The sequence below is a fragment of the Podarcis bocagei genome, assembly GCF_964188305.1.
Source record: "Podarcis bocagei genome assembly, chromosome: 17".
In the NCBI taxonomy this organism is placed as follows: Eukaryota; Metazoa; Chordata; class Lepidosauria; order Squamata; family Lacertidae; genus Podarcis; species Podarcis bocagei.
The window spans coordinates 17,026,823-17,050,551 of NC_138143.1; the positions used below are offsets into that span (position 1 = coordinate 17,026,823).

At 40.8% G+C, this 23,729-nt stretch overlaps 1 protein-coding gene across 10 annotated transcripts in view; it reads left to right on the plus strand.

Annotated features, from left to right (window-relative positions):
• Positions 1 to 23,729, plus strand: part of BNC2 (basonuclin zinc finger protein 2) — a 418,715-nt gene that overhangs the window by 187,769 nt on the left and 207,217 nt on the right. The window contains exon 1 of one of the 10 annotated variants that reach the window (XM_081176205.1): positions 12,981 to 12,999. The exons of the other annotated variants lie outside the window; for them this stretch is intronic. Within the exon in view, the coding sequence (XP_081032331.1) occupies positions 12,997 to 12,999 (3 nt within the window). The 5' untranslated portion in view covers positions 12,981 to 12,996. Of the gene's footprint in view, positions 1 to 12,980; positions 13,000 to 23,729 lie in introns of those variants that run through there. 10 annotated transcript variants of the gene reach the window in all.

The following is a 23,729-nucleotide window of genomic DNA, read 5'->3' on the forward strand; positions in this document are numbered from 1 at the left end:
GTCAGATCAAAGGCTCACCTAACCTAGCATTTTGTTTCCAACTTTGGCCCATGAGATGCCTCTAGGAAGTCAGAAAACATGGTCTGAAGCAGCGTTTCCCAAACTCGGGTCTCCAGCTGGTTTTGGACTAGAGTTCCCATTATTTCTGACCACTGGTCCTGCTAGCTAGGGTTGATTTATTCTATGTAGTTTAGTTTATATGTTTGTGCACTTTTTCTGCCTCATGGGGGATATCACTCTGGAAGATGGAATATAATTTTGTTAAGTAAATCATAAACGTGAGAACCGTTTATGTATATTTGCAATTATACAATTTGTTTATACAATATTGCATTTGTATACAAATGGAATTGTCTCAGGTAGGGTGGCCGATAATTCGTGGGATCAGAGATGTGGTTGCAGAATCTAACCAGCTTCTCCCCTGCTGTGTGCTGTGGTCCTGAGGAAAAGCTATTTTTGGTGCCACTAGGGGATTTTCCACCAAAGCAGCTACCAACTTCAGAAGACAGGTTTTCCCTTAGTATTCTAGTAGGGAGGAGCAAAGGGTTAAATTATTCCCTACAGCTGCTGTCTCCAATCCCATCAGTGACTGTGTTTTGAGATGGACAGCCCGAACTTTCCTGGTTATCCCAGCTTCCCAGAAAATTTGTGAGGCAGCAACCAGGGAAAGGGTCTATTCCTGTGGCATAGCTTTTTGGGGGGAGGGGGCACAGGGGCAGTTGCCCTGCATGCAAAATTGCTAGCGGTGCAAAATTTCAACACCCAGTGCTGCCTTAATACAGCTGTGTGCTTCCGTTGTTGGGCTCCGTTGAAAACTGCTTTTCTGTGCGAACTCGGAAGTGACCTCTCCAGACATCGGAATGACACTTCTTTTCTTATCTCTGCGCATGTGATCTTCTGAATGATGTGGATGCTGTTAGGCAGTTGAATGTACATACCTACTCCACTCGTTTCCCTCTCACCCCCATTCCACTCTGCCCCGGGAGCTGGCAACCCACAGTATGCCACTAGTCTATTCTGCCGTTGTGCCCCAACTATGCAGGGTTGCCATATTTCATAAAGTAAATTCCAGGACACCCCAAAAGTTGCTGAGCTTTCTTAAGGAAACCACCAAAATTGAACTCCTTTTTTTTTTTTTACAAAAACGTCAAAATGACTGGATTTTTTGATTGACGTGCCTAAGGACAAAGCGTCTCCTCTTTCAGATGTCAATTCCACCTTTGAAATCCCAGTAGTGTTCAGGAGGTATGACAGCTAAATCCAACGCTTGTTAGTTCACCCCAGTTCAACACTGATGAAACACCAACACAACAGGAATCTAGGTGGAAGGCAGGGCACCCACAAATCTGTAATAATATTGATAGCTTGAAGTAAGTGCTTGAAGTAAGACTTCTGCAGGAAATTTTAAGTGCCCAGCTTGCAGCGTCGTTCAAGGCCTATATTATGTAAATATATAAAGTGAAGAATGATAGAATGTTCCTTAATAAAGTGGATATTTTCTTCTCTCCGATATGCATGCCAGTTGCGTGCTTAGAAATTTCTGAGAACTTTACCAATACTTTTTAAAAAACAACAACCACACACACACACACAAACCAAAAAATGCCATGGCAACTCTCAGGAGAAACAACAACTCGGGAATCAACTCGGGAACAACTTCTGAATCTTGTAAGGCATAAGATGATTGTTACGTTTTGCCCGGATGCCTACTTTGAAGCTGGTGGCATGTAGGCATTGCATTTGAAGAAGAGGGGTGAGGCACATTAGAGATGTTTGTGGTTATCTTCTTTAATTGGTACTATGGCCAAAAATTTACAAGGTAACAGTCACAGAACGGGCAGATGAAACAACATCAAAGTTTAACAGCTGAGTGCCCCGAGGTAAGGTACAGCTAAATTCTTTAATGTATTCACTGGCATCACTGGAGGAATCTCTTCAATCTCTGCATAGTACCACACACTTTCCTCTGCTCCTTTCATGGCAAGAAACTAGCTGCCCGGGCCAGCTCAGATGATTTTGCTCCCACAAGCAAAAGTGAATTCTTCTCCTCCCCTCCCATTTTTGTTGATTGCAGCCCATGGGGGATGGGAGTTGTTCTCCCTCCCGAAATGTTTTCCAATTGCAGATCCGTCTCCCTGTTTCCTACAGTGGAAAGGAGGGAAGAGACTTCACTTTATCTTTAGATCTTTCCAGCAAGCTCAGCACTGTGGTGCGGAGGACATTTGCTGCCTCTGCTCTTCAAAGACGGGTCTCTGAGGAGGCCAGGCAGTTATTTCTCCCCCTCTTGCAGCTCTGCGCTGGGAGGAGAGGACTGCAGCACTGTGGTGGGGGCTTGGCAGGCCTGATGTGACTTGTGGGGCCATGGGCTCCCTAGCCCTGTTGTAGGGGTCAATTGGAAAGGAGTGCAAAGGCCTACAAATCTCAGACCATGTCCCAAGGCTGTGGGGAAGGCTTCCGTATTACTCCTAGGTTTCCTTTCCAAGCCCTTGAAATTCTGTCACCTCCAGAAAACTGCCTGTAAACTTACTGCATTGGCCTGAGCCTGCACATACCCTCCAACATTTCTCCGATGAAAATAATAATAATAATAATAATAATAATAATAATAATAATAATAATAATAATAATATTTATATCCCACCCATCTGATTGGGCTGCTCCAGTCACTCTGGGCAGCTTCCAACATATATAAAAACGTACTAAAACATTAAACACTTTAAAAAACCTTCCCTATACAGGGCTGCCTACAGATGTCTCTTAAAGGCTGTATAATTGGCTCGGGGGGGGGGGTGTCTCATAACTCCATACCCTCCAGCATCTCTCTGATGAAAATAGGGAAATCTTCCATACTCTCCAACAATGCTTTTTTCAAGGGGGTACTCAAGTACCAGCACCTCTTTTTGTTGTTGTTAAAAACGTGTGGCGAATGCCAGTACCTATTTTTCTAGAAAAGAAAAAGATCTGCTCTCCATCATTTCTCTGATGAAAACAGGGAGGTTCTAAGGAAAAGCAAAACATTCCGTGATCAAATCAGAAACTGCAATGGCTTCTGTAAATCCAGGACTGTCCCTGGAAAATAGGGACACGGAGGGTTTGCTGAGACAACAAAGGAAGTGCATTATTCTCTCTTGGATTTGCAGAATGATCTCACTATGGTTTCAGAAGCAAGGTCTCACACTCAGCATGTACTGTAATAACTTTTCAGTTCTGTATACGAATTGAGATCAATAGATGCAGTATTATTATATACCTCATATTTACCTTATGACCTACAATGTGAAATGTGGTTTTTGAGTAGTTGGCTTACTGTAAGTGTCTTCACATCCAAATGTGTTGGTACTGTGACTAATGCTATCTCCTCTAGTGCAGGCAGAGATTTTCCCCTTGTACAATAATTGTGGGAAGGCTAGGGAAATTTAAAAAACCAAAAACCAGAAGCCACAAACTAAATTTATTCACATCCACATCAATTGCCATCTCCCTTCTTTCCCCATTCACTTAGTGACTCTGTGAATTATCAACTCATTCTCTCCAAAGTGTATCAAATTACATTAGATTTGAAATGTATTTACAAAACAGACAAAATATCCAGAGAAATATCACCAGTATTACGGTGTCCTTCCCAATTAAATGTAGTGAATGGAACTACTTTTTATGCCATTTTATGAGTTAGCATTAAAAAGGTACAAAGCCAAAACTAACTAGCTAACTAACTAACTAACTAACTAACTAACTAACTACTACTGCAACAATACTTGACTGGTCACCCCAGCCACTATGGGCGGCTTCCAACATAATAAAAACACAGCAAAACATCAAACATTAAAAACCCCCTGATACAGGGCTGCCTTCAGAAAGTTGTGTAGTTGTTCATCTGTTTATCTATGCAACAGTGTTTATTTTTACTGCCTATATTCTGACAGGTGATATAGAAACTTTGTCATAAACATGAATGTGGATTAAAGGTAGGAGCTACGGGCTTTGTTCTGGAGCTGTACTTCGCTGCCAGGATAATTAAGATGACTTCAAACCATAGTTTAATATCCTGGGTTGTTCCGAAGCTAGTAACCACGGTTTCCTCATTTGGATAAAATTTAAGACTTCGTGTTCAGCAAGAGACCACAAATCAGGGAGAAGCAAAGGGGTCGTGTGAGCAGGAAAACTTCTTGTTCATTACCCTAATTTACTCATCTGAAATACGATAAACTGAACAAAGTCAGTATGGCACCTTTGTAGTAGTAAATTAAAAAGGAAAGTGAAGCTTTATGGATAAAACAATGCATATCTATTCTGTTGGGCCAGTGTGGGGCGTTTGGGTATCCTGGCATCCACCCAAGAATAGGATGGTATCATTCTGCACCCCCTTCTTCCAATTTGTTGTTTCACAGAAAAGCAGAGTTTTAATTGTTTTAACAACCCAACATGCAATTTCCCCACTTCTTTCTGCTTCTCTCACCTTGGTTTGTTTTAGTGGTGAAAACTATTGAGGTTACATCTGTAGCGGGTGCATTCCCTCACAGACACTCTTGCCATCTCTGGAATCCATGACAGCTGCCCAAATCTTCCAGCCATGGGTTGCAATGAAAGCACATATAATTTATGTTAATTTGACCTGCTTCACGGAACTTCTTGCCTGAAATCAACTGATAGAAGTTTGTAATGAGTAACCGCACCTTGACCCTTTTTTTACCTAACAGGTCGCGAGTGAGTAGAACTGGTGATGGCAGAAGGGAATTAACACTACAAAGTCTTAATGAGGGGGGCAAGGCACACTGAACACATGAGATCCATTACTCTCAATATCCAATAGGGATCCATTCAGGGCATTGGATATTCTAAAGCCGTAATTGCCAGAGCTCTGTGTGTCTCAGGGTCAAGCTACAAATTAACTTTAGATGTGTAGTGCTTCTTAAGCAATAGGTTTAATGTGTAGTGCTTCTTTCTTACTCAAAAGTTATATTGGCAGTCCTTATTATTATTATTATTATTAATTGAATTTATATACCAACCTATACTCGGAGGTCTCAGGGTAGTTCACAGAACAAAATCAAAATATAAAACCACAAAATATATATAATCAAAATAAAAACAACAACCCATTGGGGATGCAATGCACAGGACACACAAGGTTTACTTCTTGCCTCCCCAGGCGAGATCACCTCACTCACTTATCCAGGTGGCAATTGCCAGTTCTTTTTCTTTCTTTTTTAAAGCTCCCATTTGCAGCAGTGGAAGATTTCTTGCTAGTGCTAAATGCCACATGAAGGGAAGGTGTTTTGAGGGAGTTGCATCTAGGTAAAAAAGAACTGAGCCTCCCTTCCATATGTGCTCCTGATCTGGACTGGACCCTCTGCACTTATTTCTGAATAACAAAAAAGCACACCCATAGCTGGAAGTTATGTATTAGATGTAACATGTAGTTTGAGCCTTAGAAAAACACCTTCTCCCTCATCCTTGACCCCTAAGATTATCTGGCAAGGAAATGGGAGTTGAACCATACATGTCTGGTCATTTTCAGAGGTAAGGACTATGGGGAACTTTGGGGACAGTTGTCTCAGTAGTACAATTCCCACCTTAAATCATGTCTTCCTGATTATATCTTTGCTCAGCATCTACCAGAAAATTAAATCACTTGTTTTAAAAGGTCTTGTGTTAAAATTGAGGGATAAAATAATATTTTTTTACACATTCTTCACTAATAGTGGTTTTTTTACAACCTGCTTTTGTTATTTAAAAAATGATTTGTAAGCTGCTTTTGAACATTTTATAAACTAATGAATTCGCAGATAAATGAGGACATGGCAGGCAACATTCCTTGCCATGCAGGCAGCATTATATTATCTTCAGTATTAGGAAAATGGGAAACACTTGCCCTTTCACCAGTTAAAGTTTTGAAATGGATTGACATTTAGTCCTACAGTTCTTGCAAGTCATGGCTGGCTTCTTATGTAATATGCATGCCAGGTGCAAGGTGGAGTTCACAAAATGGTGAAGATTGCATCACTGGGAAGAACGAAATTCCCAAGTATGGTAAATACCTGCAACTCTGTCTGAAATATATTCATTTTATTGGAAGTTGTTTCATTAAAGATAAATAAATGTTCAAGCAGCCAGACATTTGAGAGAATATTGAAGAAACGGCATTTCCTCAACTCTTCTCCCTTGGTATGATTCTTTTAACATGCAGTGAGCAGAAAGCAACCACTTTTTGTCAGAAAGCTTCACAACCTCTACAACATACACTAACAAGGAAATAAAACAATACTGTCTTTTAAAAATGTTAATATAGGAATATGAAAAAGACATAATATTCACATCCCACCAGTATTTGGAAAATCTGTATTTAAATTGTGTGTGTGTAGTGAGGTGAGAATATTCTCTCGAGAATATTCTCGAAAATGAGAATATTCTCAAGAATATTCTTTGCTAGAAAATTCTCCAGAGAATATTATCCACAAACTGTAAATTCTAATGTAAGAAACAGTTTTACAACCCACATTTTAAAAAATCTAGTAAATAATAAGTCAAGCTGTGATATTGCCAGTGTACTTAATGAATAATGGTTTTGTTTTTGATCCAGTTACATTACTGGGCATTGTGTGAGCATTAGAATTCAAAGTTGATGATAAATACTGATATATGGTTAGTGGCTGGCTTAGTGATTAACGTGAGTCATTCACGTTGAATTTTCAATTTCACGTTTGGTGCAAAAAAATCAAAGAACGTGAATTCACTGCATTGCCCCATGGAATAAAAGTATCTGTACAGTTTTTGGTTGCCATCTGAACAAGTTTACCCATGAATAAACATGTATATTAACTAACTGTATAATTTTCAATCCATTAAAATTATATCATTTTCAATGCATTAAAATGAATATTCTCCTATTTTAAATGAAAATTTTAAATGAAAATTACCATCATTTAACCCTGAATTACAGGCATGACAGGCTGTCCATTCTCTTGGGAGGCTACCATATCACATCGCTGGAAGCCGGAAGTTGAAAATTCTCTAATATTCTCATTAATTCGGAATATTCTCGAGAATATTCTCCAAAAGATTATTCCTTGAGAATTTAACATCACTATGTGTGTGTAAGAGAGAGAGAGAAAGAGAGGGGGGGAAAGAAAGAAAGAAAGAAAGAAAGAAAGAAAGAAAGAAAGACATGGTTTCAATAGCTTACTATCTTGGCTTGCCTGTGGTTCTAGTGGCTAAAAGCAAGTGGTGTCATTTTTAAATGCAAAGTGGTTTTTGATACAAACTTTGTCGGTTCCTTTGATACAAAATTTGGCACAAGAGAGACTGAACCATCACATCCACAGGGTCTGCATACCTGTGCTTCCTTCCACTGCAACCTCACAGGTGAACTAAGGAGCCAATTTGAACCTACTGTTAAAGGTTTTTTAAGAAGATGATCATAGGTCATAGAATTGTAGGATTGGGAGGGAACGATAAATCTTCTCATTAAGTCAAAGCTACTTTTACCCACTCAGTGCTTAAAACAGAAATCTGTTGGTGGTGGTGGTGTACTAAAAATGATCAGTTGCTTCACTTGTTTAAATCCCCACAAAAACGATATTATATAATGTGAGTGGCAAAGCTAAGAATTCTGGGGTAATTCTTAAGAGTGTCTACAGTAACATTTAATTATTAGTTTGCTGGTAATCCTCAAAATCTGAGTACATTTATATCAAGTAGCAATTGCATTGGCAGAAAGAGTGGCTGGAAACATTGCGTTTCCCATTATCTTAGGTTGCAGCTCCTATGAAAACCAACAACTCAAGATCTTAGGTTGCAAATACTATGGAAACCAACAGCTCAAGATCTTTCTCCCCCTTCCCACCCCCATTACATCTTAACCATAAAGAACAACATCCCCAAGTTTATCTGTCATATTTCACAATAAAAAGTCATTATTATGGGAAAACATTTGTGCTTTGTGTTCATGCACAACTGCATTTCTACGTACAGTGGTACCTCTGGTTACGTACTTAATTCGTTCCGGAGGTCCGTTCTTAACCTGAAACTGTTCTTAACCTGAAGCACCACTTTAGCTAATGGGGGCTCCCGCTGCCTCCGCGCTGCGGCGCAATTTCTGTTCTCATCCTGAAGCAAAGTTCTTAACCCGAGGTACTATTTCTGGGTTAGTGGAGTCTGTAACCTGAAGCATATGTAACCTGAAGCGCATGTAACCCGAGGTACCACTCTATGTAGTGGAACAGTGTGCTAACAACAGTGTGATGGGAGATATTCCAATTTCCTGCTTGGCAGGGGGTTGGACTCGATGGCCCTTGTGGTCTCTTCCAACTCTATGATTCTAGTCTATGATTTTGCCGCTAAGAGAAGGTTAGTGGTCACTAGGGAATATTATTTTGCCCCTAGAGAAGGTTTGCCGCTAGAGGAGTAACGATTCCTGCAGCCCAACCCTGTTCCATATTTATCTAGAAACAAGTCCGTCTGAGTTTAATGAGTCTTATTCCCAGGTTACTGTGCACAGAATTGCAGCCTTAGTAAGTTACTCTTGAAGTTAGTGGGACTTGTTTCTCAGCCGACTTGCAAAGGATCGTGCTGCATGTATCAATACCACGTCTACAAGGTTGATGAAAAAATCTGGCTTATTTATTCATATCGTACCTTAATAAGCAAACAGGATTAGGATAATGTCCTCTTATTAATGCTGTAAAATGGAGGTTTTATTTAAATAAGCATAAAATTCACCACTAATGGGTATTACCATGTGAAACAATGTAATTCATACTCTCTGGTGTTGGTCGTATTCAGAGAAGACCTATACAAATCAATGAACTTAAGTGACTTATTTTACTCACCCACTAACATTATGGTTTCTGAAATCATTATGGATTAGTTGGGTTCCTAATCCATTTTTTTTTTTGGCAAACCACGTGGTTTTTTTTCTTTCCCGACCCACCCAATCAAGCAGCGTATAAAATTTCATTAAATAAATAAATAAAGGGGCAGAGGGAATGGCTACTGGCAGTAAATCATAAAATGAATAGAGATGACACCGAGTTCTATGTGTCTCTGAGTAAGACTTTCCTAATACTTAAATTCTCCCATTAATACTGGGTAGGTTGGTTTGTGTTTTGTGGAGCTGTGAAGTGATGCAAGGAAACTGCACAAGTCCAGAGGTGTTTTGTGTTAATCTGTTTGCAGTCTTGTGACATCTAGGCTTCTTTAGTTCTCACCATAGACTCTCCCCCCCCCTTCAGAAGAGAGGAGAAGGAGAGCAAGAAACCTATCTGTAATAAATGTTCAATTCCTTATTCCTATTCAGATTTGTTTGTTCGTTTGCTTGTGTTTGTGAGTTTCCTCCTGCCTTAATTTTTCTTAAGGTTGTTTCTATAATCGTGAGATACTTATAGTCCATTTTGTGGCATGTTAATACATTTGGATTTAGTTTTCGTTTTTTAAACTGAGTTGATATGTAGGTTTGCCTTACATTTCAGGTGAAAATAACAGTGTTTCACCATATGAATATTCCTACTGGTTGGTTTTTTCTTATACTGTGGGTAAAGGATTACTGTTGAAAGTAAAGGGTAGATAGGATTAAAATAAAAATTAAAGGATTGATTTTAAGCCCTCGCTGGATAAACAAAGCACCCATGTGATACAGGCTATATCATTTTTATTTAATTATTTTGCATGCTCAATTCTAATAATATCCTTTTTAAATTTTAGAATGTTAGAATCACCTGGATGATAAACTTTTTGCTTAGAACCCACCTCTAAATGTATTTTCAATGTGTGCACTTAGAATTATAGTAATTAAAAGAATAATAATAATTGAACTGCTTTTTAATGCAGCATCTGGATTTTAAAAAACAGCCACCTCAGATCATGAAGAGGACACGTTCAGGATAGATTTAAGAGGATAAACTTTGCCTTCTGTTTCCATAAGTTGGGTAGGGTAGACTTAAAAAAAAAAAATGTTTTCCAAGTCAGTTAACTTATCCTACATTGTGGGCTTGTTCATGGCTTGTAAAGAATCCAAAGGAATTTGTAATGGGCTGTGAACAATGGATTGCAGTAGGGGGTAAAAACAACAAAAGGAGATGGAAGGAAAATTGCCTAATTAGACCCAGCACTACTTCTGGAAACATTAAAAAAGGATCAGAAGATATCTCAAGGAACAGAGAGGAGTGAAATAGTCTGCTGTTGCCGCCTCCTTCCCAAATACTCCAGACCATTATTCTTCCAAAAGGGAATTGCAGCTGGGCTTAGATTTTTGGACATGAACATGCCCCTGGGTTATATTATATCTGTTGTCTTCAAATAGGGAAGAGTACAAAAGAAATACCTAGCTATACTCCCCCCCACCAAATCCTCCATCTTCTTTCTGTGTTCAATGATTTACACCAAACTGTATCTTTAAAAATACCATTTCAATCTGTATAGTGCCAGAACTCTTGTTTTATTTATTAATTTATTGAAACATAACACAATAAGAGTAATAATAATCTACAGGTTTAGTGGGTGTTATTGACCAACAAAAACTCTTGTTGCATCTGGTTGAGAGGTATTTTGTTTTAGGGGGAACATAATCTTTGTGGCTGCGGGATGCAGGTGACGCTGTGGGTTAAACCACAGAGCCTAGGACTTGCCGATCAGAAGGTCGGCGGTTCAAATCCCCGTGACGGAGTGAGCTCCTGTTGCTCGGTCCCTGCTCCAGCCAACCTTGCAGTTTGAAAGCACGTCAAAGTGCAAGTAGATAAATAGGTACCGCTCCGGCGGGAAGGTAAACGGCGTTTCTGTGCACTGCTCTGGTTCGCCAGAAGCGGCCTAGTCATGCTGTTCACATGACCCGGAAGCTGTACGCCAGCTCCCTCGGCCAATAAAGCGAGATGAGCGCCGCAACCCCAGAGTCGGCCACAACTGGACCTAATGGTCAGGGGTCCCTTTAATAATAATAATAATAATAAATTTTATTTATATCCCGCCCTCCCCAGGCAAAGCCTGGCTCAGGGCGGCTAACAACAATAAAACAGTACAAAAGTACTGTTTACCTTTAATCTGTGTGGCAGATTCCAACCAAAAGCCACGACTGAGAGGAGTATTATTTATGTACTTCAAACGTGTACTACTATACTGTGTAATCTAAGGATTTCTAGATTAGTTTATAATAATCATTAAGAACAAAGACAATGAAATTGATAAATGGAGCGGGGGGGATATCAAAAAGAGGAAACGGGCTTTACCGGTAGAAACTAACAGATCTGGCACAAAAAAGATAGTGAATGGGGTCACCACAGAGAAGGCTTTGTCTCTGATCACCTCATGTGGAAAATACCTGGCAGTGTGTTTGTGGAGGTGAGAAATAGTCACTAGATATGATACAGGTTATTCTCTGGTAAATAGAAGCACCAAAGTTGCTTGAAGACATCCTTGTGCCCCACAGTGTGAATTTGTACAGCTATGTATACACCAGAAGTAGGCAATCCGTAGACCTTCATTTGTTGCTAGAATACAGCTCCCATCATTCCTGGCTGGGCCTGATGGGAGCTTGAGTCCAACCACATCCAGGGGACCACAGGTTCCCCATCTCCGAATCACACTCTGTGGAGGAGGCTGGGAGGAGGAAGCACACCTGACTACTTGTAGAGACCTTTTTGTAGGGAAATGCAATACGTTCAGCTTCCCATTGTCTAGAGATGCAGTTGCCTTTCACATTGCTTCATTCAACAAGTAAAGTAAACCCCCAAAGTTCCTGTCACAGGAGTAAACCCACTGACTTTGGAACCCTTTGGAAGATCTGGTTGTGTATAACATTGACTGCTGATTCATTGATATTTCTGGAGACACCTCGTGAAAGGAGCATTAGGGATTAGCACTGAGCACAGGCAACAATAAATAAATGAATATGTACTTATAAAACATGTATCTTGCATCCTGTAGCCTTGAACTTTTTAGCGTCGTGGATTTTAGCGTAGTGTTTTAAAAATTGAAGAGACCAGTATTGTGATTTGTACCACAATTAAAGTAGGAATAAGTGCTACAGGCAGATAAATTTGATGCATGTATACTCAGGAGTAAGTCCCATTGTGTTCAATGGTGCTTAGTCCCTGAAAAGTGTATATCAGTATTTCTGCATATAGAGAGAGGGGAAGAGAAAGAAATTACTATGGTTTTCTTCTTTAACCTAGATTTACCGAGCTTCTGAAGTTACCTTTTATAAATTATTCCCCAACTTGTTTCCTTTATGTCCAGGATGAACATATTGGTTCTATATCCAATTACTTTGGTGATGTGATTTGTATTAAAAAGGTTACATGCTGTACTTTTAAAAATCATTAATGGACAACTCCATTCTCTTAAACCACATTTATTGATTCAACGTCATTGAAGTACATGGTGGGTGGACAAATTCTATCCATCACTGATAGACCTACAAGGAAATGTAAAGCTTTTCTGACACTCAATCCCAATGGCTAAAACTGGATTAAATGTAAATATTAATATTATTCAGAATGAGTGATACCAATCCGTAGGGTTGGGTCCAAAATAAAGAAGCGCAGCAGGGTCTGTTTTCTTCTGAAAGAAAATAGAATTACATAATATACTTTCAAAATGTTTTCAAGGGATCTATGCAAAATCATAGGTGCTAAATCTAGGCTGGTTTTAATAATTGCCAGACCATTAAAGTCAGGCAGTAATTAATGCCTGATTTTATGTTCTGGGATATAGATAGATAGATAGATAGATAGATAGATAGATAGATAGATAGATTATGGTTAATCCTGAAATGCTGACACACATAGAGGTGTTTGAGGGAAAATCTAGAATTTCGCTTTCTTTTTGGACACTGGCTGAGGCAATTATAATAAGAATTATGCTTTTCTAGGTGAGTTCCAGGAAAACTGTGAACTATCCGTTTAATTAATGCTTAAAATCTGTGCTTTTTTTCCTGGGGATACTCAAGGGCACACGGTACCAGCACCCCACAAATGTTAAAAGTGTGGCACTTAGAGTAACAACTTCATGGTGAATACAGGCACCTCCCCCCCCCTTTTAAAAAAAGAATAAGCACTGCTTAAAATGATAGGCCAGATTGTGAAACAGGCTTCAACGGTTCTTTCCATTTCTGCATCTGTATTAGTTATTTTTTGTTATTTTGTTTATACCATTTCTACAGTTGTCGCTGTAATAACAAGCATGGAATATATTCAAGAGGAAGTGGCATTTGAAACGGGTCTTAAACTCCCCCATTTTGTTTAATTAGAAACCACTTTTGTTTGTTTCTTTTTTTAAAAAAAATAACAATTGTATTTTCGTATGCTATATATTGTTATATAGAACTTGACGAATAACCTTTAAGGTATGAAAGTTCATAAATAATGGAGAGGCAAACACAGTTCCAGGACTCCCGTTCCGATGACAATCTGCCCGTGCCTTAGAGCTTTCGTCTTTGCTGCAGCTCACTGAATGTTTTATTTTTGTTATAATTACAGTATCTTGCCTGCACTTTGTCCCTCTGATCCTTTGTTAAAGCCCAGATCACTGTGTGCAGACTCCATGCTTGTAGGTGTGATTTATTGAGTGACAACTAGCTGTAGGGTAGACTACATGCCTCTGTACCTGAGTAAAGTATTAGACATCACAGAGCCGGTTGGGTGGGGGCTGGGGAGATGAGCGGAGAAAGGCAAAAGGCAGGAGTGCAGCACCTCCTGGATACAGATCAGACGAGAGGTTCTGCCACAAATCACCTAGAAACATGTCAGACGCTGCATGTTTGTTGTTTTACACTGAGGGCACAGCCGTAGTCCAAAAGTATTGATTCTTTTCTTTGTACAGAGACAGAAACTGTCAGCTCTTGCTGGCTGACCTTGGTACAGCTCCGACAACTATTCCCCACCCTGCCTACCAGATGAACCCCACAGGAAAAGTCTGGGGAAGATATGCCAATGTCCGCTTCACGCAAACAGAGAGTAGACCCAAACCTCCTGGAGCAATCCCCTTCTTCCCCCAAGGGGGGAATCGGCCGTAGTAGCTCCGCGCTGGATGTTCTGTGACATTGAGAATTCAACACCCCTCCCCACCCAGGGCATGAAAAAATTAGGGAATGAAATTCAATATAAAAATTCCAAGAATTCAATATTACTTTAATGATCACCCCCCACCCCGGTAGATATTGAGGAAAGGCTCGCTTCATTTTAGCAGAAGGAGAAAGCAGCATTTCCATTCTGTTCCCTCCATGCCTTATTTTTTTAAGTGACTGGCAAGGGGAAATGGGAAACAGGCCCGTTTGAGCTAATCAGAGTCAGGAATATTCCAATAGGATTGCAATTATTTGTGGTGTTCTAATAAAACGTGAGCATAAAAAATGTGACCACGTTTCTGGGAATATTCGTGTTAAAAGTCTGAACTTTCGGTTGCTTTTTTTATAGCACACAGTGGTTCATCATGGTGCATTTTCTGAGTTCAGCTCCCCTACTCGTTTTATTTTTTAAATTGCAGATTGCAGGGGAAAGGTTAAATAAGCAAGGCTTAATGGTCCACCATCATCTGGCTAAAATTTAAGGAAATAATTTCTTGTGAAAAGGGATGTGATCATTTAAAAACATACCCAACTTGCCTAAATTCTGTAACAGTTTTGGCAGAGTTTCCACTGCTAAGTTTTTGTTACTAATCTTGTTCTTCATCTGTTCTTTGATGTGGCACACTGCCATTTTGATATTCCAGCACCAGGCTTTAGTAATTGATCAATTAGTTATCTGTTTTGCTATGGCTTTTTTTTTTTTGAATGTCAACCTCATTTCCCGACGCTATCCCATTTTTAAATAACAATTTAAAATGTCACTTGTTTTCCATATGTATTACTATTCAGCAAGTTGCTTTTGTGTTTGTTTTATAAATGAGAGAGACCTGATGTCTTGGTATTTTGAGTAAGTTGTGACACAGAGAATGTAAACAGGGTTTTAGACCAGGGAAAGATGTTGCATATGTTAACAATTGCTAATGAGCAATGCAAATGCCTTTATCGGCTCAATAAATAACAGCACGCCTGCTGTTTGTCTCTCACTGTGGACAATGGTAAGCTATAGTGTTTTTTAAACAGTGTATCAGAACAGCATCTTGGTTTTCAGAGGGGAAATGCTGAAATATGTGAGTATTTTAAAGACTGATTTTTATAATGAGATTAAAATTGTGTTTTTAAGTACATTGATAAATCTTATTCATTTAAATATATATATATTCTCCACCTTTCTAATTTTGTCTTTAAAAAAAAATACTCAAGCCAGCTCACAGCATCAAGAACAATCCTTCACAAAACACATGAAAGGCCTACAATATGAAAGAGATAGGGGGCGTAGTTCAAAACTCTATATAAATAGTTTCAGTCAGCACAAAACAATCAACAACTTACCGTATTTTTCGCACCATAGGACGCACCGGACAATAGGATGCACCTTGTTTTAGAGGGGGGAGAACAAGAAAAAAAAATTCTCCCCCTCTCTGCCCAGCGCCCCTTCAGTGATGCGGCAGGAGGCGCTGGGCAGAGAGGGGAAGAATTTTCCCCCTCTTGTTTTCTCGCTCTAAAACAAGGTGCCGTTTAAGGTGCGTTCAGGCGGCTACCTTGGAAGCCTGGAGAGCGAGAGGGTTCGGTGTGCACCGACCCCTCTCGCTCTCCAGGCTTCAGGTTCCTTTCGACCTGCTCTTTGGGGCTGGCGGGGGGAAGCCCACCACCAGCCCCAAAGAGCAGGTCAGGGAGCAGCGGAAAGGCGCAGCGGAGAGGCTCCTGCCATAGCCGCGCGTCACCTCTCCAGCTGGGAGAGGGTCGCGGGGCTATGGCTTTTTTAGCCCCGCGCGCGCTCTCCCAGCTGGAGAGGTGATGCGTGGCTAAAGAGGCTCCTGCCATAGCCGCGCGTCACCTCTCCAGCCGGGAGAGGGTCGCGGGGGGCTTCTTTAGCCCTGCGTGCACTCTCCCGGCTGGAGAGGTGACGCGCGGCTATAGAGGCTCCTGCCATAGCCGCGCGTCACCTCTCCAGCTGGGAGAGGGTCGCGGGGATATGGCTTTTTTAGCCCCGTGCGCGCTCTCCCAGCTGGAGAGGTGACACGTGGCTAAAGAGGCTCCTGCCATAGCCGCGCGTCACCTCTCCAGCCGGGAGAGGGTCGCGGGGCTATGGCGTCTTCGCTACATAGGACGCACACACATTTCCCCTTCATTTTTGAAGGGGAAAAAGTGCGTCCTATAGTGCGAAAAATACGGTAAACAGCTGTCTGTCAAAACACATCAGAAAACCGTCAAGACTGAGCAAGGTGGGTAGAGAATTCCAGAGCCTAGGCACAACAACAATTCTTCTGAATCTCAATCTAATTAATTGATTAAAAGAATTTCTATATCACAGTTAACTGAAGTGCCATAGTGGTGCACAACAATTAAAACAGCAATAAATATTTGCAGCAATACAAACTTGAGAGCAACAGTCCAGTGATCAGAATACAGCAGGCAGAGAGCAGTAGTTAACACAACTGAAACGAAGCCCACTGAAGCAGGCTATAGAAATTGGAGACGAGGTTGTTAGACCATTTCCCTAGGAAGGATCTTCTGTTAATCTCAGGTCCTGTTCCTGATGGAGACTCCTGATGGCATCACCATAAGATGGAATCTGGAGCAGGGCCTCATCAGTGTTGTCACTCCTTTACTGGAAAATCCCGTTTTTGTTATCAAAAGCTATGGAGGCTCCAGTCAGGCCAATTGCAGTTCATAAGTAGGTCAGTTGTAGAGGATGGCCTCTCCAAAAGGCTTTTACTTTGATTATGAATGAAGGAATTTTCTAGGTATCACTATGTGGAATAGAAATTACATAACATTCATTCAATCAATCAATCAATCAATCAATCAATCAGGTTGCTATTGCTTTCAAACATTTGTTCTCAAGTTGTATCACCAATCAAAAGCTGCATCAGATGGTTGTGTTTAATTATGTTTCGATTTATGTTTTGTTTTTAATTACATTTTGATCGCTTTTTGGGGAGGGGGAGGGATTTTGACAAGGCTGCCTGCGGTCATAGGAAGTCTCTTTTTGCACTCACAACCGTAGATCAAAACAAGATCAAAGCAAAGAATACAGCGCTTTGTGTATTTGTGTAGAGAATTCCAAGGCAGAGTCAGGAATCTGAATACTGACCATCACCAAAGGTTTGGCATAAAGATGATGAGACATCAGGGAGCAAAGAACAGAGCAATAGAAAAATCAGGGGCCTGGTGGCCTGGAAATTAATTACCAGATGTAGACTGAATGCCACTTCTGAATATTGTTACTTGCCTTGGCCAGTTTACGAACAACATTGCCAGTTCATCAGATTTGCTGAAAGAAGCCAACCACTGTGCCTAAAAGGTGTGTGTGTGTGTGTGTGTGTGTGTGTGTGTGTGTGTCTAAATCATAGCTGTCAACTTTTCCCTTTTTTTAAAGGGAAATTCCCTTATTCCGAATAGGATTCCTCACAAGAAAAGGGAAAAGTTGATCTAAATCTTGATATGAACAGAGGGGCAACTTGGGGAAGCCATCCCTCTGTTTCAGACTTCATATAATTATTCTACAGTAGTTGTTATGTTGCAGACTGACCTTGATACAAAAGATTACTATTGTTTGGAAGAAATAAAACATATCTTAGCACAATATGTCATGTGACCACCGACACGTATACATTTGCAATCACGTGGCATTCCATTCTTATCACACTTTGCAGCACATATTTTTTAAAGGCTATAATCCTTGTAGAATATGTAGCCGATATACATAAAGTCTGCTTTCAATATAGGTATCCTCTCTTTGTTTGCAGCCTGGTAGTTTACTCAGTAATATTTTGGCAAACCCATTTGCCTTTCCATTGTGCAGGATGAACATGAATGGTACACTTGCAGTGTGATGTTCGTCTTTGGAAATGTCATTTGGTTTTTGTCTTGTTAGTCTCTAGTTTGATTTCTTAGACATGGTTATGAATCACTATCTAATGTGTAGGTCTTTTGAAATCACACCCAAGGTTTATTGTCAGTAACAGGCTAGTGGCCTTATGTGGACTTTCCATGAATAAAGCAGATTGATGAGCCATTTTATGGCATTGCAAGCTTGTATTATAAATACATCATCCTTCTCAGTAATTCAGTGTGAAGAACAATCTAATGAACTCCCAGACATGGTATTTTGTATAACTTGGAAATGCTGTTTAGCTGACTGATTCAATACAATAAATTGTAAAATTTCTAATGTTTCCTCCCTACTTTTAGTGGTACTTTTGAAATCCAAAGTACCATGAATCAAAGCTGGAATAACAATAAAACCCAGTCAAGAGTAGGAATCCTTTAGGCTTCAAAATTTAATAAACCTGGTTTGATTTTTGGTTTTGGATATTAAAAAGCTTAACACATTGGTGCTGTTCCTTAGAATAGAATTCAGAATTGTGAAATCCATATAAGGCATATTGTGGCTTCTCTTTCAGACAATGAACATTCAAGAGAAAAATGTAAAAGTAAGGTGGGTGGGGGTAGGTGGGTGGGAAATAAGCATACTAATTTCTGTCAAGAGAAAATGTGGTCTCGCTTCCACCAGATGTGCCTACTAAGAAAGCAAAATGCATATATAAAGTACACATAAATAAATCAGAGTAGGCCCATGTGAAAACTGCATTTTGCAAAAGATTCAGAATCAGAACTACCATAGCAAGGACTCCTGTAGGTTCAACTAAATACTTCCAAGTAAATGTGCTAAGGTTTGCTGTTGTGTAACCTGATCCTGTAGCATCCAAAGAACCATTGAATGTGTGTAGGGGAAAAAGTGCAGATACAGCTGGAGTTTTGTCTGTTGAAAGTGAAAGTGAAAGTAAAAACCAACATGCGTGTGGGGTTTTCTCTCATTCATACATAACCATTCTTCAGTTACAGGAAGCCCACAATTTATCTTCATTTAATAAATAATAACAAACAAAAATAAACAAAAATAATAAAAAGGGGGTGTAAAGGGGGCAGGCATCTGGGAAAAAAGACTTTGGCAATTCCATCCACCATTGAACCCATTGTGTTTTGACTGTACACTATTGTTGGTTTAAGGCATGATTTCTGGAACATAAGTTGTGGGCTTACTGTATGAACCAAAGTGCAGTGTGGTGCCCTGCTCTGGGAATTGGGCAAAGTGGGTTCACTGTATCCACAGCCTACTCATCTGCCACCTTCCTCTAAGCCCAACGTCCACAACCACCCAGAGGAAAAACGCAAGGCAGGCATTGGTCAGGGACGATGGAAGTTGTAGTCCAAAACTTAAGGAGGTCACTAATTTTGGGAAAGTTGGTTGCGTGCTTGGAGAGAGGAGGTGAAAAGGCAACAAGAGCAGAGAGAAGCAGCAGCTCTAGGGGCACCTGGTGGTTTGCAAGAACGCAGTGCCCAACGACCCCCACCCTTGGGGTTAGTTCTGCTAAAGTGAGCTGATGTCGGGGACTGGTTGGGTGACGAGGACTGGCCAGAGGCTGCAGCTATGGAACCTCCTAGGAAAGCCTCACTAAGTGTCTAAGTGGGTTGAGTGGTAGGAAAGCATTAACGTCAGCATGCCATACAGCAGAATAATGTGATGAAGATGCTGGATACATTTTATTTATTTACACCCAGCCTTATAAGAAGACGGAATGACGACATCTTCAAAAGGCCTTGAGCCCATTGCCTTCTCCCCATGCCAGCACCATTCAGTTGCTGGCACCTGTGGAAGAAGGAACAGTCTGACTCCATATGATCAGAACTTCATGTATTAACGAACCAACACGGGAAGTGAGCCACATGGAAGTAGATTTTCAGTGGTTATCATTCCTCCAGTGAAACAAGTGGATTGATCCTAAAAGGTTCTGTTGAATCCATGGAATGCACCCTGCAAGAAAAATAATTGTAAGATTGTATTAAGAACATGGAGCTCATAACACACACACACGCACCCATCCATCCACCCACCCACCCTCCCCTTTGTAGGCTTACTGATGTCCTGTGAACTGTTACCACTGCTCCTTTTGATGTAAAGCAATTGCTTTGACAGAAGCAATGATTGGAATGACCCTGAAAGGAAACAGTCATGTTAACCCTATGATGTTAGAGTTATTATGATGACATACCATGAAAACAGAAACAGGAAAGTTGGCGCAATGCTTACGTTAGCCTAATAAATATTATGATGAGTCTTAAAGGAGATGAGCAGATTTATGTCAAACTAGAAAACTGCCTAATACAGTATATGGCACACTTTTGGAATTATTGCTTGGTGGTGGGAGAGAGGAATATTTCTCCTGAATAAATCAGAATGGTAAAGTTTCCATTTAGAGTGCATGTATTTGAGTTTTATTGAGCAAATTTATTGGGATTGCAGCAGAGGGAGAGATGACAAATTGGGCCACTAAGAGTTAAACTACAGGCAACTTTTAATGTGTTGTGTGCAGCTCAGTCTTTTGCTTTTCTTAAATAAATTACACCCAAACAAGGCTTGCTTGATCTCAAGATCTTAGCCAGAGGAAAGGGGAGGTTTATCGCTTCCCTCTCCAACTATGGTCTCCTCCAACCCTATTGCCCAGGTATGAAAGTTATTGGGGTGAATGTGTTTGGAGAAGAGTTCCTTTTGGTACCAATTAGCACATTATGTGTAACATACAGTTGGACACTGAGATACCAGCTTCATTGTCAAATGGCAGTAGCTATTCCATCAGGTTGCAACAAAGAGGAAGTTGGTAAGAGCTATGCCATTGTTTTACTCTCCCTGAACTGTTTTCATTCCAGCTGAACAACAACAACAGTGGTCTCAATACAATCTTTGAGGTAACCCCATATCTCCATTGTGAGAACTTTCAATTTTTTCCTGTTCTCTGCTTCCTGTTCTGTAATCATTTCCTGATCCAAAAAGAACTTGTCTTCTTATCCCATGACTGCTAAGCTTACTCAGGAACCTTTGATGAGGACTTTGGTCAGAAAGATTATTGGAAATCCAAGGGTGCTTATCTGTTGGAATCTCCCCAATGGAGTTCTAAAAGATTAGCGAGGCAGGAGTTTTCATAGTAGCTATGTTGATATTTCTTCTGGAAAATGTGTTCTGCTATATATTTTATATTTCATAATGCTTTCCAGCAGTTCCCTCACAAACTAGATTAAGCTAGTTCATCTATATTATCCTGAATTGCCCAAGAACCCTAAAAATAAAATTGCCATTACAATTTTATTCCCAGTCATTGAGTTCACAGGCTGATCTTGGGGGCATATTTTTCTTCTTCTTAGAATAGCAATTTAAAATTTTAATTTAATAGGTTAACTGTCTCCCTTAGAAATATTTGTTTTTCTATCCCTTATTGCTTGCTGGTATGCTGGTCCCGGGGGGCTAACCGAGAGGTGAGGTCCGAGTCCAGTCCGAGGTCGATGGTGCGGTATGGAGGTTGTCCATCAAGGCTGTAGCTGGGTCCAAGACGGGGAGTCGGGTGGGGTCAGGAACTCTGGCAGAAGAGCAGGAACAGGCTAGCAACAACATTGCTCCCACAACCTGGGACTGGGGCTGACTGGCTTTTATCTGCCCTGAGGCATAGGGCGGCCCCGGTCCACAGGTGACTCGCCTTTCCTGGCCTGGAGGCGAGTACTCCTCCTGCAGGAACTTAGTTCCCTCCGCCTCTCTGCCCTGAGCCTCTGCAGCTTAGGAGAGGCTGGAGGGTTAGCAGACCCAGAGGCAACCTCACCTTCCCCTGATGGGGCTGGGAGTGGAGCACCTGCAGGCAATGGGTCCTACATCACCTCAAGAGCAGACTCAGCTGGTGTCTGCTCCTGAGGATCCGGCACAGGTGAGGACCCTTCAGGCTCAAGCCCCAGCCCCGGCTCAGCTGTTCCTGGAGGCGGGGACTCCTGTGAAGGCTGGGATTCCTCAGGTTCAGCCTCTGAGTCCGAGTCCCAGGCGATCACACCTGGCATCTCTTTTGCCAAATTTGTATTTCTTTGGGGGCAAGATCTCCTTTTTCTAAAGAAAGCCTTCTTGCCTCCTATAGCTCCCTTGATTCTGCTCATTAACCACATCCTCCTGGACCTGGTGATACCTTTCTTCATCTCTAGTATGCATTGTAGCTTATCATCTATTATTGTGGCTTTGAATGTTATCCCACAAGCATTCTGGATTTGACCTCTTTCCCTTTCACTAGGAAAGATTCCACTTTTGAACTCAAATGTGACTGTAATGGACTTTCTTGGCAATACTCTACTTAGATATAAATTGAATTTGATAGCACTGTGGTCACAGTTCCTGATCAATTAAACAACACTTGTACCTTTCAGCAGATCTTGGTTGCTACTTAGAGTTAAGTCCTGAGTCACTTCTCATCTGGTCATTTCCATGACCATCTGTTGCAGGGCACAGCAATTTATAGTATGATGTCTCTGTTGTGGCCAGAACTTCCATTATATCCAGCCAATGTGAGTGTAATTGAAGTCACTCATTACTACAACGCTTCTTCCTTTGGTTGCCTCCCAGATTTCACTCTTTATCTCAAGAGCATCCTGGCCATTTTGGCCCAGGAGGACAATAGTGTGTTCTCAGTGTGAAACCCAGAGTTTCTTCCCATAGGGATTTTGGTAAGGTGTCTTCCCCTTTTGAGAGTTCTAGTTTGGCCATATGCTGACCTTGATGTACAGAGTGACACTGTCCCAGTTAACTCTTCCTATGTCCAGAGATACTGGCTCTCTCCATTCCACCAGGTTTATGCCCACTATATATGTTTTCCTTTAAAACCAAACATTCCATTTCCCCAGCTTGGGGGCTTCTAGAATTAGCAGATGTGCTCCTCTTCATGTCCTTTTCCAAATCTCTCTGGTAAATACGTGCACATTTTCCACCTTTGACCAGCTATCATGCTCTCTTGTATGCTGATCTGCTAAACAATGGTGATTTAGCACTTAATAAAATAGGAGAACAACAGGTTTATCACTTGCTCTCCCAGCCCACTGTTAACCAGTACATCAAAAGCAGAACTCATTAGCATTTCTGTAGCATGAAAGGATTAGTATTACCTCATGAATTTTGTTAACAACAGAAAAGTGCAAAATAAAGTGGAATGAGTCAAAACCCAGGGCAATTAAAGCCTGAGATTTGGAATAGCGATTGAAGTATAATTATTGAATACCTTATTTTACACAAATATCAGATAATTTTTATTGTAATATCATTAGCAGGTGAGGCATGCATCTAGGAATCTCTTAGGCAGGAGTTGGAAAGGCTTGTTTTGTAGGACTTAAATGTGTGTTCAAAGCAGCTGTTAAATACAGGGCACAGATTTCCACATGAAGTGAAGTCAGAATCCAAATAACTACTTTAGGGAAAGCTTTAGGGATACCCCAAAGCTTGCGTCTGCCCAGTGATATTTTTCAACTTTTTCCTTTGAAAGACTCTGTCTACTCCATGCTGTGTCACAAATTGTTTTGGCAATTTCTGTTTCAGAAGCTGTTTTCCATGCACCATTGAAAAGTGGGGCACTGTATAGCCCTATTGGTTAAGCGAAACTTGTTGCACGGTTCTCTGGATGACAGTGAAAGCATCTGCTAAAGCTCTGGGTTGGTAGTGGTGCAGTTTGCTTTCAAACAGCTAGATAACACTGGCTTTAATTTGGGATTTTTACTTGGCACACACGGATATAGCAAATTGTGTAAAAATGCTATTGTGTTTGGTCGGCTATTGGCTCCAAAGAATTAGTATCACAAGACTTGGGCTTTAACAAAA